Source organism: Pseudorca crassidens, chromosome 11 (assembly GCF_039906515.1).
Source record: "Pseudorca crassidens isolate mPseCra1 chromosome 11, mPseCra1.hap1, whole genome shotgun sequence".
NCBI classification, from domain to species: domain Eukaryota; kingdom Metazoa; phylum Chordata; class Mammalia; order Artiodactyla; family Delphinidae; genus Pseudorca; species Pseudorca crassidens.
This window is the reverse complement of record NC_090306.1, coordinates 98,365,279-98,378,063: the sequence shown is the minus strand read 5'-3', so window position 1 is coordinate 98,378,063 and position 12,785 is coordinate 98,365,279. Positions and strand designations below refer to the sequence as shown.

At 41.4% G+C, this 12,785-nt stretch overlaps 1 protein-coding gene across 2 annotated transcripts in view; it reads left to right on the top strand.

Moving 5' to 3' along the window:
- The first annotated feature begins 3,391 nt into the window (after positions 1–3,391).
- SLC25A17 (solute carrier family 25 member 17) overlaps positions 3,392–12,785 on the top strand; it is a 46,640-nt gene continuing 37,246 nt past the window's right edge. Inside the window, exon 1 of one of the 2 annotated variants that reach the window (XM_067698196.1) lies at positions 3,392–3,577. In XM_067698196.1, coding sequence (XP_067554297.1) covers positions 3,527–3,577 — 51 coding nt within the window. In that variant the 5' untranslated portion in view covers positions 3,392–3,526. Of the gene's footprint in view, positions 3,581–12,785 lie in introns of both variants that reach the window. The other variant, XM_067698195.1, reaches the window with a different exon arrangement.

The following is a 12,785-nucleotide window of genomic DNA, read 5'->3' as shown; positions in this document are numbered from 1 at the left end:
TTACATTTCTTCAGGTCGCAGTTCAGAGGTAAGCACTTGTGCCGTATTTAGAAGGGAGCTTCCATTGCTCTGTTCAAAGATGCTTGCTCTGTTCAAAGATGCTTGCTCTGTTCCATTGCTCTGTTCATCTAGCCCCAAAAAACTGGAGAAGGCACCAGGGAAGTGTATGCTGAGATACTGATGCTAATCCATGGAAGTAACATTCTGTCCTCATATCCCATTGGTCATTTTTGTTTTGTCTTGAGACAATATTTAGCTCCAAGTAAACCTAGAAAATATTCCATAGCTGTGTGGTCATGTGCCCAACAAAAATAATTACTACTACAGAGAAATGGAGAAAAGACCCAGAGTAACAACTAGCAATCTGCCACACTAGGAAATACTGGCCTAATGGGATAAGGGAGAAGCAGTATTTTAGAGATTTGCTCGTATCTAAAAGTAATGCACCCAAGTAGGCACATACATCAGGTGAGTAGTAATCTGTGCCAAGCACTTTTATTCTGCAAGTATTGACTTGATTCTGGTAATGACCACAAGGGTGAGTACTCCTCCCCATTTTATATAGATGAGGAAACTGAAGCACTTATGTAAATTGTCCAAGGTAACAGTTGATTTGTGGAGCTGAGATTCTCATCAGGCGTGTGGCTTCAAATGTCTTGTTCCTAAATTCTATGCTCTGCTGCCTCCCCTCTGTGTACTAGGTTGCTTCTTGCAGAACTGTTCATTTAAGAAATTGAAAACTAAATGTACATTTGAAGGGCATTAGTTAAATAAGGCATATCATATCATTGGTGCTGACAATGCACCTCCACAGGGGTTTTTCCTAGTAGAAGTCTGATGGCATAATTGTGCTGTTAGTCCGCTTGTGATGGGCCCAATTAGAGGGACAAGAAATAATTAGTTTTAAAAAGTTTGGTGCCGGGCTTCCCTGGTGGCGCAGTGGTTGAGAATCTGCCTGCTAATGCAGGGGACACGGGTTCGAGCCCTGGTCTGGGAGGATCCCACATGCCACAGAGCAGCTAGGCCCGTGAGCCACAGCTACTGAACCTGCACGTCTGGAGCCTGTGCTCCGCAACAAGAGAGGCCGCGATGGTGAGAGGCCCACGCACAGCGATGACGAGTGGCCCCCGCTTGCCATAACTAGAGAAAGCCCTCGCACAGAAACGAAGACCCAACACAGCAAAAATTAATAAACTCCTACCCACAACATCTAAAAAAAAAAAAAGCTTGGTGCCGTAATTTTAAAAAATTAGTATGTACCAATATTTATAACCAATAAAGCATACTTTGGAGTGCATATATTTGGGGGCACGTCGCCTAAAGTACATAGGAAAATATAGTTAAGGATAGCTGGTAAACTTCAAGAAGTCAAATCTAAACTGAGTAAGGCATGTCTTGTTGGCAAAAGTTTTAAAACTGGATTCTAAGTATTAGGTGGAACCAGAGTAGTAAGGAGGTAAATAGAATTAGCATAAACTCATGTGTAAGTGCTATGAAATTCTAGGTATCTGGTATATAATCAGGATGTCCTTAAGTAGTTCACTCGCAGATCACGAGGATATTTTCAGGTTGCGGTGTAAGTAACCTGACCATATGGCAGTGTATAAACAAATAGGAAGGTAATCAGTTATGGCTAGGTTATTTTTAACTATTTTGTAATGATGGTATGGTTGTGAACAGAATGATGCTAAATTTTTAGTATATCGTTTATGTAGTGTGGGACTTAGTGCTTATATAATTCAGGGAGCCCTCTTTAAGAAAAACAGTATATAATTAGGAATACTGAGATGTGAAAGTGAATGTTTAGAATGAGCAAAATGTTACTTTTAGAAATTGGAAATATCTCAAGCATCACAACTATAGAGATAGTTCCATTTAATAAAGGATATACCTATGGAATTGCTACATTTTCTGCTGCCTACTCTGATTATATGACTTTTGTGTTTTCAATAGAATAGATAATTCCATCTTGATCAAAATATTTTTTGATAGCTGGGATGCAAAAGATTTCACACAGATAGACGTGCTGTCTGCTCTAGGTCATACCCGACAAATGGTAATTCTGAAAAATACTGTGTTCAATCACCATCATAAAGGGAAAGTATTTGTAAAGTGTGTTTATAAATCTGTATGCTACATAGTCCAGTTTTTTCTTGAGAGAGCTTCCAATTTAAGTAGGAGTCTGTGAGAACTGAGTCCTCTGGTTACATTTTACAGCGGACAAGCTTTTGTGTTCCACTGCCAGAATCCTATCTTCATTTGACTTTTGGACCTGCACCTCATGTCATGACCTTAGGGAGTGGTGGGAGCATTCCTGGAAGCGATTCCTAACATAGGATGTCTAGCAGTAACCTGTATTAATACATATAAATATCTCTAAATCCAACTGTGTGCCCAAACTTGCTTTTAACTTAGCTGTCGTCACTGTAGCACCACTGTAAATGAAAGGGAGTTTAAGTGGAAAGGAATCTTAACCAATAGCATTTAAAATATTTTATGCAAGTTTTGTGAAAACATGACCAGGTAAACATTGTTGGGGCCCTTTCCTGGGAGTAAATGTGATAAAGGGCGTAAAGCACTGGGCCTGGCTGTAGCAAGCAGTCAAGGACTATCAGCAAAGATATTATAAAAGTAAACTTACTGGTACTGAAACAGGCAGACTCACAAAGCTATGGTGCTCGAGTAATTGTGGGTGAGGGCTAGAATGTGATTTTTCTACTTCTGTGTAGTTTGGGTTTTCGCTTTGTAACATGGTAAATTTTTTCGGTATTTTATAAAGTACGTCTACGTAAATTAACTTTTCTAATCCTCACGGTATGAACACTTGTCATTCCACAAAGGAGGAAACCAAGAGGTCAAATGATTTTCCTGGGTGCCTACTAGTTTGTCCCCACCTCCATCTGATCATTTTGATTTCCTGAAGCTCAAGTTCTCCTCCCACCAGGGTTTTTCAGAGGGGAGAACCTTGCCCAATCAACATTTATTTCCTCTTGACCAAAATGTGACTAAAAATACTAGCGAGAGCAAATACGAGTAAAGTCTCAAAAGAGAAACAGGAAGATGAGTCCCCCATCTTGCTTGTCTCCATCTTATCTTATGGAGAGAAGTGGAGAAAAATGAGGCTGTCCAGGTTTTCTGAAGTCTCCAGTGTTGCAGTAGGTGTGAAGTACGACTGGCCAGGTCCCGAGAACGTAGCGGAAGTCGAAGCTGACCCATCCCGTACTGAATTTCGGCCCGACCCACCGCTCCGCGTGATAGGGGCAGCACAGTGCTGCCTCGCCCCGCGCAAGGCCCGGGGGCCAATCAGAGCCAAGGGGCGTTCCCAGTCCCGTCTTTCCCTCTTCCTTCCCCTGCGGCCGACGGCCGGGGGACTGGGCGGGCGCCGTGCGACCCGGAAGTAGTTCTGGAGGAGGTGGGCCTGAGGGGTTGGAGCTGGTGACGTTGCCGCTCGGGGCTCCGGCGCTTGTTACCGCCTGTTTGCGGCTCCTGCGAGAAAACTGTGGCCAGGTCTGCGGGAACCGCACCTATGGCTTCCGTGCTGTCCTACGAAAGCCTGGTCCACGCCGTGGCGGGAGCCGTGGTGAGGCGGGATCTGTATGCCCGGGCCACTGCGGGGTGTGGGGCTTTTCTGGGGCCAGACCGGGATATGGCTGGGGGGTGGGGATGAGAAGCAGATCGTATCGTGACTGGGACATAGAGGAATGGAGCATAGGCGAAATGTTGCTGGAAGAATTTGGGGCGAGGCCCGACACTCACCCTCCGCCCCTGGCTACCGCTTTGACCTCTTACAGAATATCTGGGATGTAGGCAGCGGTGATCCCACACCGCCACAGGGAGTCAGGAAGAAGCTCATTGCCGTTTTCTTTGCCTTCTGAAATTTAAAGGGCAGTCGTCCCCCTAAACCCACCCCACCGCACGCCCAAACTTTGTCTGACTGGGCCAGAGGAAAACCTAGGTGTGAAGCTGTGTTGCTGAATCACATTCTTAACTACAGCCTATTTTCACACACTTGCTGCAGACAAGTGGCAGTACCTAGCAGGGATATCTCTGGCCAATATCATTGGCAGGAGAGGATACTTTCTTTTTTCAATTAAATCAAGATCAGAGTCGCTGTCTACCACATATGTGGTTTACTATGAGGAATGTGCTTGGTGCTTGGGCTCCTGGATTTCTCGCTTCCATTTGACACCACTCCCTTTTCCTTGAAACTTTCCACTCTTGGTTTGAGTAACTTCCCCTGTGGTTCTCGTCCTGTCTCTTTGCCTGCCCTTTCTCACATCCTTCTCTAGCTGTCAACACGCACGTGGAGTCACTGGGACTTCAGAGGAATATCACTGACTGAGTCCCCTTCTCCTAGGCCCCCAAAAGTGCACTGAGAGCTCATGTTCTGTGTAGGCTAATGGGAGTTGAACCCCAACTCGTCACTTGTTAGATGGGTGGCCTGTAAACCTCACTTTCCTAATCTGTAAAGTGGGGGTATTGACACCTACCTCACAGAGTTGTTACGTGAATTAGATGACACAATAGTTCATGGAAGTGCCTGATTCAGGAGTCCTGGTTCATTCAGTTAGATCAAGCTTTCAGCCAGTGTAAAGGCGCTGAAATGGAAGCTTGTTTGATATGCTCTAGGATAGGCATTGGAGGCCTGTGTGTCTGGCATGGAGGGAACAAAGAGGCAAAATGGTTTCAGGAGACCAAATTGTGTAAGAATTTTAACTCTGAGTGTGAAAGACAGCTGACTAGCTATTAGAACAAGTTCTTTTGAGCATGCAGCAACTTGCAGATGTACATTTTAAACGTGATCACCCTGGCTGCTCTGTTGAGAGTAGACTGTATGGGAGCAAGGGTGGAAGCAGGGAAACTGTCAAGGGACTAAGATGGTAGCAGTGAGGTTGTGAGAAGTGATCATGAACCTGGAATATATTTTGAGATAGAACCACCAGGGTTTGATGGTAGATTGGATGTTGGGTGTAACACGATGCGAGTTGGTTGACTCCCAAGAGTTTGGGTCTTGAGCAACTGGAAGGATGATATTCCCATTTACTGAGATGGTGAAGACTGTAAAGGAGCAGCTTTTGGGGGAAAGATGAGAATGGTTTTGGATTTTGACTAGTTAAGTTTGAAATGCCTAAGAATAGTTATGAGACTAGATGAGCTAACAAAGAAATGAGTGTGGACTGAGAGAAAAGTCTCAAAGACTTAGCCTTGAAACATGCCAACATTAAGAGGTTGGGGAAATGAGAGCACCAGCAAAGGAGACTAAGGAAGGGCCACTAGGGTAGGATGAAAACTAAGAGAATGTGGTGTTCTGAGAGTCGCATGGAGAAGGGTGTAGACCAACTGGGTCAGGTGCTGCTGGTGAGTCAGATAAGATGAGGACTGAGAATTAACCATTAGATTTATCAACATGATAAATCCAGTGGTTAATTGAGAGGACTTGTTTTGGTGTATTAGGGGGGAGAATAGTGCAACAAAGAGAAAATGGGAAGATGGGAAATGTTTGTTCTCCTTTCTCTCAATAAATGCCATTCATTCAACATCTTTACTGAGTGCTTTTTACGTGCCATGCACTGTTCTAGGTGCTAGAAGTATAGTGGAGAACAAAGTCTTTTTCTTCATGAAGTTTGCATTCCAGTGGGGAAGTCAGACAATAATTGAGTAAATCAAAAAATAAATAATTTTAGATAGTTTTAAGTTTTATGAAAGAAAATAGTGTTGGCAAACTTTTGCTTTAAGGAGGCAGATGGTAAATATATAGGTGTATCGTCTCTGGTGAAGCTGCTCAACCCTGCCATGGTAGTTTGAAAGCAGCCATTGACAATACGTAAATGAATGGGCAGAGCTGTGTTCCAATAAAATCTTATTTATGAAACCAGTCAGTGCATCAAGTTGGCCCTTGGTCTTAGTTTTCTGAGCCCTGCTATAGACAGTGATTGGGGGTAGAGGTGATACTATCTCTATTTAAGCTGCAAAGACATTTCTATTTTTTTTTCTCTCCTTGTTGCCTATTTTTCTCTTGTTAAAAGTTCTGCTTGAAATTATGCATCCTGAATTTGCAGTGGTTTTTCTTTCTCCCATAAGCTATGTTAGATTATCTAATAGATATACTTTTGTAAAAATAATTTTTTTTCTCTTGCTTCCCTCGGGGCAGTACTGTTCCTGGCACATGTCTAAATGAGAAATTGCATTGTGTTTTGTTATTCTTTTGAATTTTCATGCCAAAGAGTGGTTCTCAAACTCTTTTTGCAAATTTTTGAGTTAAGGATAAACCACACAACATGGACCCGGCTTTCTTCTGGTTGCTACCAAAGGAAAACAATTTCACCACAAAATGTCACTACATTTGATGAGACGTTTGACGAGAAAAATGGCATTGCTTTTAATGGTATAGTACTGTGGTAATGAATGGCTCATGTTTAATTAAATGCCTTTGCCATGATGTTCAACCAAAGCTTTGAGATGATCCAGGAGAGCACGGTAGTTAAGAGCATTTGAATGTCTGACTTGAGCTAGGCAGCCTGGGTCGGAATCCTGGCATAAACTTCAGGATTTGGTATAAACTCCAGAGTTGCCTGGAGTAATTAGTTGTGGCTTCTCCCCAAAAGATTGTTGGGTCATTGTTTAAGATGTTGATTTACAACCTTTTTTTTTTTTTTGCGGTACGCGGGCCTCTCACTGTTGTGTCCTCTCCTGTTGCAGAGCACAGGCTCCGGACGCGCAGGCCCAGCGGCCATGGTCACGGGCCCAGCCGCTCTGCGGCATGTGGGATCTTCCCTGACCGGGGCACGAACCCGTGTCGCCTGCATCAGCAGGCGGACTCTCAACCACTACGCCACCAGGGAAGCCCCTACAATCTTTTTGAGTTGACATGTTTCATGTTTGCTTATTCACTTCTTTCCAGGTCCTACACTTTCTCATCCCAAGTGTGGTGTTATGTGCGCACACACACACACACACACTTTAAAAATTAAACAGATTAGTGATTTTGAGTGTTTTATGCTTCACTTTGGTATAAGTGCAGATAATCTCAAGTATTTGAAAATCAGAATTGTGCTGTTTCAGGAGAATGCTTTATCTCCAGTTGATGACTATTGTCTGATACAATTAATGGCCTCGCATGTAAATACTTCTCAAAATTTTGAGTATAATTAGGTTTATAATTTTATATTTTGGGTTCTCAGATTAGCTTCCAAAGATAGATTTTATTTGTAGAAGTGTACATTTGTAATTAAAAGAGATTTTATTAGTCTAGAATTTGAAAAGTAAGATTGGTTGGAATTGTCTAGGGGGTTTAGATGCCAAAACAGACTTTGGAATTGTAATGATAATTATTAATCAGTAACTTTCAGGGGTCTTCTTTTTTCCCTATTGTTAATTTAAAAATTGTTTTTTAAATTTTAATTGCATAATTTGTTTTAAAAGAATTACATTTCATTGAATAAATGCTGACCATTAAAAAATTCAAGTCATACAGAAATATGAAAGAGTTCTTTCTCCTTCCACTCTACCTATTATTGTGCTGTGACTCAAATCCCAGACATACCTCTCCTTAGAACTGTGTAAGAAGGCTTATTCAGAGCACTTTTCTCCAGTTGGTATCAAAAGAGAAAATTAGGCCCAACTATCTGACTCTGTAGCTCATACTCATACACTTAACATTACAGTGGACTTTCTACCATATAGACTCACTACCTGCCTTTTAGAAGTAGAAACCAAGTAGAACTTGTTGATTTTCTGTACAAGGCCTTCTGGATATAAAGGTTATCAGTGGAAAAGTCCCTGTCTTCAGGAAGCTCTTCTTAGGTGTATAGTGGTGGTGTGGATAAGACCCCTGGTGGTATCTAGGAAGAAGTGGTGGGCTGCCCCTGTGAAGATAATGGGAAGCCCCCAACGTTGACATATTACCAAGACTGTGCACAGTGGGAAGAGGTAAAGAAAATCAGGAAAAGGGAATGTTGCTGTGTGGCCCAAAACATCAGATATCCACTATATCATGTTGTTAAAAAGACTTGAAAAATCATTGGCTTTTTAGTATAAAATATTCTATCATATGGGTATCCCATAATTTATGGACATTTGCGTTGTTTCTAGCTTTTCACTGTGGTAAATATTTAGTATAGATGTTAATGTGACCTCCCAGCACCCCATTATGAAGAAACTATGGGATTGCTTGGTTAAGTGACTTTCCTAATGTTACTCATTGATTTATAGATTAGAAACAAAAACCTAAATTTTCAGATTCAGTTTAGTTAACTCTGATTCTAATTTGTTAAATGCCAACAACCTCACAGGGTTCTGTGAATATTAATAAAATAACTTAATTAAAACAGCTTTTATACTATCTGACACATAATAGGGGCCCAATAAGTGAAAGCCATTAATGTTTTTGTCCACAACTATGTTTTCTAATTTTCTATGCATCCTAACTTGTTTGAGTTAGTTAATTTAATATTAGATTTAATAATAATATTTAATACTTATAGAATTCCCTATCTTCTCACATCTGTTAACAACTTTGATAGGTAGGCAATATAACAAGTGGTTAAAAGTATGGCCTCTGAAACCAGACTGCCTGAGTTCAAGTCCCAGTTTTGCCACTTATCACATGTGTGACCTTGGGCATGTCTCTCAACCTCTCTTGCCTCAGTTTCCTCATCTATAAACTGGGGAAGATAATAGTACTCACTTCATAGGGTTGTTTCCGAGGCTCTTAGACAAGTATCTTTATTCTCATATAGAGACAAGAAAATGGAAACAGGTATGTTAAGTGTTTTTGCCAAGATTACCAGTAAGTTATTTGGTCACAGGCCTGGGGCAAGAACCCAGGTCTCCCTTCTCTGCTACTCTTCTGTTGCTATGCCTAGCTGCCTGTTCCTTCATACTTCTTGTCTCTTTTCCCCATCCCTTTGTTTAATTCAAAACTAGCCCCTGAATATCTTTAGATTTTCAGAAAAAAGTGACATTAAATATTACATATATACATGTATAATCAAACTGGAGGCACTTGGACATTAATTGTTCATCAGAAGCACTTTAAACCACGTATCGAACAATTTAAATGTTAAGTTCTTTTTGGAAGGGTTTTCTTTTCCACAGCTGGCTCATCCAGACCCATAGTTTGAATCTAGTCAGATTCTCATAGAATTAACTTAGGTTAGTATACATCTGAGGGCGTTGTATTACTTTGGTTTAGAAACCTTCAAAGGAGGTAATTAGGAAAAGTCTTCATTGTCTTTACTTCCTTGCTGTTTTATTTCATTTAGGCTTCCACTAAATTATGATTGAATTCTTATATAGCTTTTAATCTTTAGGACTTCTTTGCCTCACTACTCATCTAAAATATATCTTGATATCTTGATAAACTTTTTTTCAAGACTTAGTTTTTTAGAGCAATTTTAGGTTCACAGCAAAATTGAGAGGAAGGTACAGAGATTTCCCGTGTATCCTCTGGGCCCCCCCAGCACTCCCCTCTGGCCAATGCACAGCCTCCCTCATTATCAGTATCCCCCACCAGAGTGGTACATTTGTTACAAATGATGAACCTACATTGGAACATCATAATCACCCAAAGTCCATAGTTTATATTAGGATTCATTCTTGGTATTGTACATTCTGTGGGTTTGGATAAATTTTATAATGACATGTATCCACAATTACATTATTATATGGACTATTTTCACTGCCCTAAAAATCCTCTGTGCTCTGCCTGTTCATCTCCCCCCCTCACCCCAATAAACTTTTTAGCTAATAGGGTCATTTCAGTTCAGTTCTCTTCATCTTAAAGGTTCTTATGTAGTCTTGATTGGAATTATTTTTCTAACTTTAATTTGCTTTGTGCCTGAGTAGTCTATGACTTAATTTTTTTTATTGAAGTAGAGTTGGTTTACAATGCTGTGCCAATCTCTGCTGTACAGCAGGGTGACTCAGTTATACACATAGAGACGTTCTTTTTTAAATATTCCTTTCCATTATGGTCTATCCCAGGAGACTGCATATAGTTTGCTGTGCTATACAGTAGGACCTTGTAGTTTATCCATTCTAAATGTAATAGTTTGCATCTACCAACCCCAAATTCCCAGCCCATCCCTCTCCCTTCCCTGCTCCCCCTTGGCAACCACAAATCTATTCTCTGTGTTTGTGAGTCTGTTTCAGTTTTGTAGATAAGTTCATTTGTGCCATATTTTAGATTCCACATATAAGAGCTATCATATGGTATTTATATGACTTAATCTTTTTAAAGGAACAAATATGGTAGAATAGCTGAAAAAGGGATTTGGAGTAAGACGTAACTATCTGTGTCATCTTGGGTCATTTATGTTTTCTTTCTGAACCTGAGTTTTCTGAGCTGTAAAATGAAAACAGTAACACTTTACTTACTGGGTTCTCTTGAGAAGCCAATGTGGTAACACTTGTGGAGTACCTATTGCAATACCTGTAATAGTGTAGTAAGGCCATAATCATTCGTTTCTTCTTCAGAGATTTTTTTTTTTTTTTTTGCGGTACCCGGGCCTCTCACTGTTGTGGCCTCTCCCGTTGCGGAGCACAGGCTCCGGACGTGCAGGTTCAGTGGCCATGGCTCACGGGCCCAGCCGCTCTGTGGCATGTGGGATCTTCCCGAACCGGGGCACGAACCCATGTCCCCTGCATCGGCAGGCAGAATCTCAACCACTGCGCCACCAGGGAAGCCCCTCAGAGATATTCTTGAAAATACAGTATTTGTACCCAATTTTAGAAATTCAGTGGAATTGAAATTTTCTCTCATCTTGTATAGTCAACTGTATCCATTCACTTGTAACAGATGATCTCGGCTTTTGCTCTAGATAAAATAGAGGCTACTTGGGATGAGCTTTCTAATGTTTCTGTTTTTTCTATTACAGAATCAACTGCAATTGTACCCAGTATTTCCTACATTGTGCTGATCTCAGGAAAAACAGATGTGGGTGGTCTCTGCTATCTTGATTCCGCCGCCCCCGCCCAACTTACACTACCCACAGTTATCTTTTGGGACTTTGCTCCATTCATTTTCACTTCTTTCCCATAGCTTTAATCTTTTTCCATGGTTTTTCCCTTCAGCCCTGACCTGTAATAAAACCATACCAATCGGGTCTACACACTGCCTTCTTAGGTGCCGCTCATTCTCCTTCCCTTTATGCTAAGTTTATTTAATGACTATTCTGTACTTCCTGCCTCTCCTCCTCATCCTACTCTGATTGCTGGAACTGCTCTTCCATAGGCCATCACTGACTTTCTGCTGACTTAGTCTACTGACTCTTTTTCCATTCTTATTTGATTCGACTTCTTTGTAGTATTTTACACTGTTGACCCTCCTACCTTCTTGAAGCTCCTTCTGAAAGAGCAGTTATTCTTTTTTAAAAAAAATTAATTTATTTATTTTTGGCTGCATTGGGTCTTCGTTGCTGCGCATAGGCTTTCTCCAGTTGTGACGAGCGGGGACTACTCTTTGTTGCAGGGTGCGGGCTTCTCACTGTGGTGGCTTCTCTTGTTGTGGAGCACGGGCTCTAGGTGCGTGGGCTTCAGTAGTTGTGACACACGTGCTCAGTAGTTGTGGCTCGCGGGCTCTAGAGCACAGGCTCAGTAGTTGTGGCTCACAGGCTCTAGAGCGCAGGCTCATTAGTTGCGGCACACGGGCTTAGTTGCTCCACGGCATGTGGGAATCTACCCGGACCAGGGCTCGAACCCGTGTCCCGTGCATTGGCAGGTGGATTCTTAACCACTGTGCCACCAGGGAAGTCCCTTTATTTTTTACTAAATGACAGTTGCTCTTTTGGAAGGAGTGTAAATAACGGTTGCTAATTTTAGGACCCTGATTAATATTGAGCCCCACTGCTAAAAAATGCTGTAAAAAGGATATATAGGAAGCAACATTTGTTGAATGCCAACTGTGTACTTGAAATGATGCTGGGTCTTTCCATAAGTTAATTCTCACTTCTCACAGCAACCTCCACATTTTTTATTGGTCCCCAAATTACAAATGGGGAGATTGAGGCATGGAGATTTGAAGTAATTTATTGTACAGTATGTACTGTAGCTGGGACCAGAACCCCAGTTTATTTTATTCCAGAGCCCATGCTTTTTCCGTTGGGCACTCAGGTGTGTTATCTATTAAGCCTTTTGTTTAACTTGTATATCTTTGAATGGGTATGAGAGTTAGCTTGTTTGTTGTATCAGGGGAAAGACTTACATTAACTCTGATTAGGTGAATAACATTTTTGAATGTGAAAGCCACAATAAGTGGCTTTCATCTTTGGAATTTCATTAGCTCCAGATCTACCACTGACAGTGTATTTTAGTTGATTTCTTTTAAAAATAATCTTCTGTCCAGTAATGCCATATACTCCATCAGGAGATGCTGTACACTGATTTCAGTTGTGCTCCTGTGACTCAACCACCATTTCTGGACTCCTCTGGAAATTGACTTTGGAACTAGCATTGCATTTTTTTGGATTATTTTTCATCCTTCAGGGGTGAAGTAGCATTTTGGGAATGGTTGAATTTGGTTAGTAGGCCGTCATTGTTCGTACTTAAAGGGTGTGATACTCTGCTTCTATATTTATGTGTGTCCCTGTCTGTCATTCCCATAAGATGGCACACGCTTGCAGAACCAAGCCTTGACCAAGTTTGCCCTACTGCTTCCTTCTGACTTTGTGGTGTTGGGTGCTTCAGTTCCACACCACGTGGGTTTGTGTCACAGCCAGATTAAAAGGTGGACTGAAAAAAAAAAAAAAGGTAGACTGGATATTTATTGACTGCATATTTATTTGGCT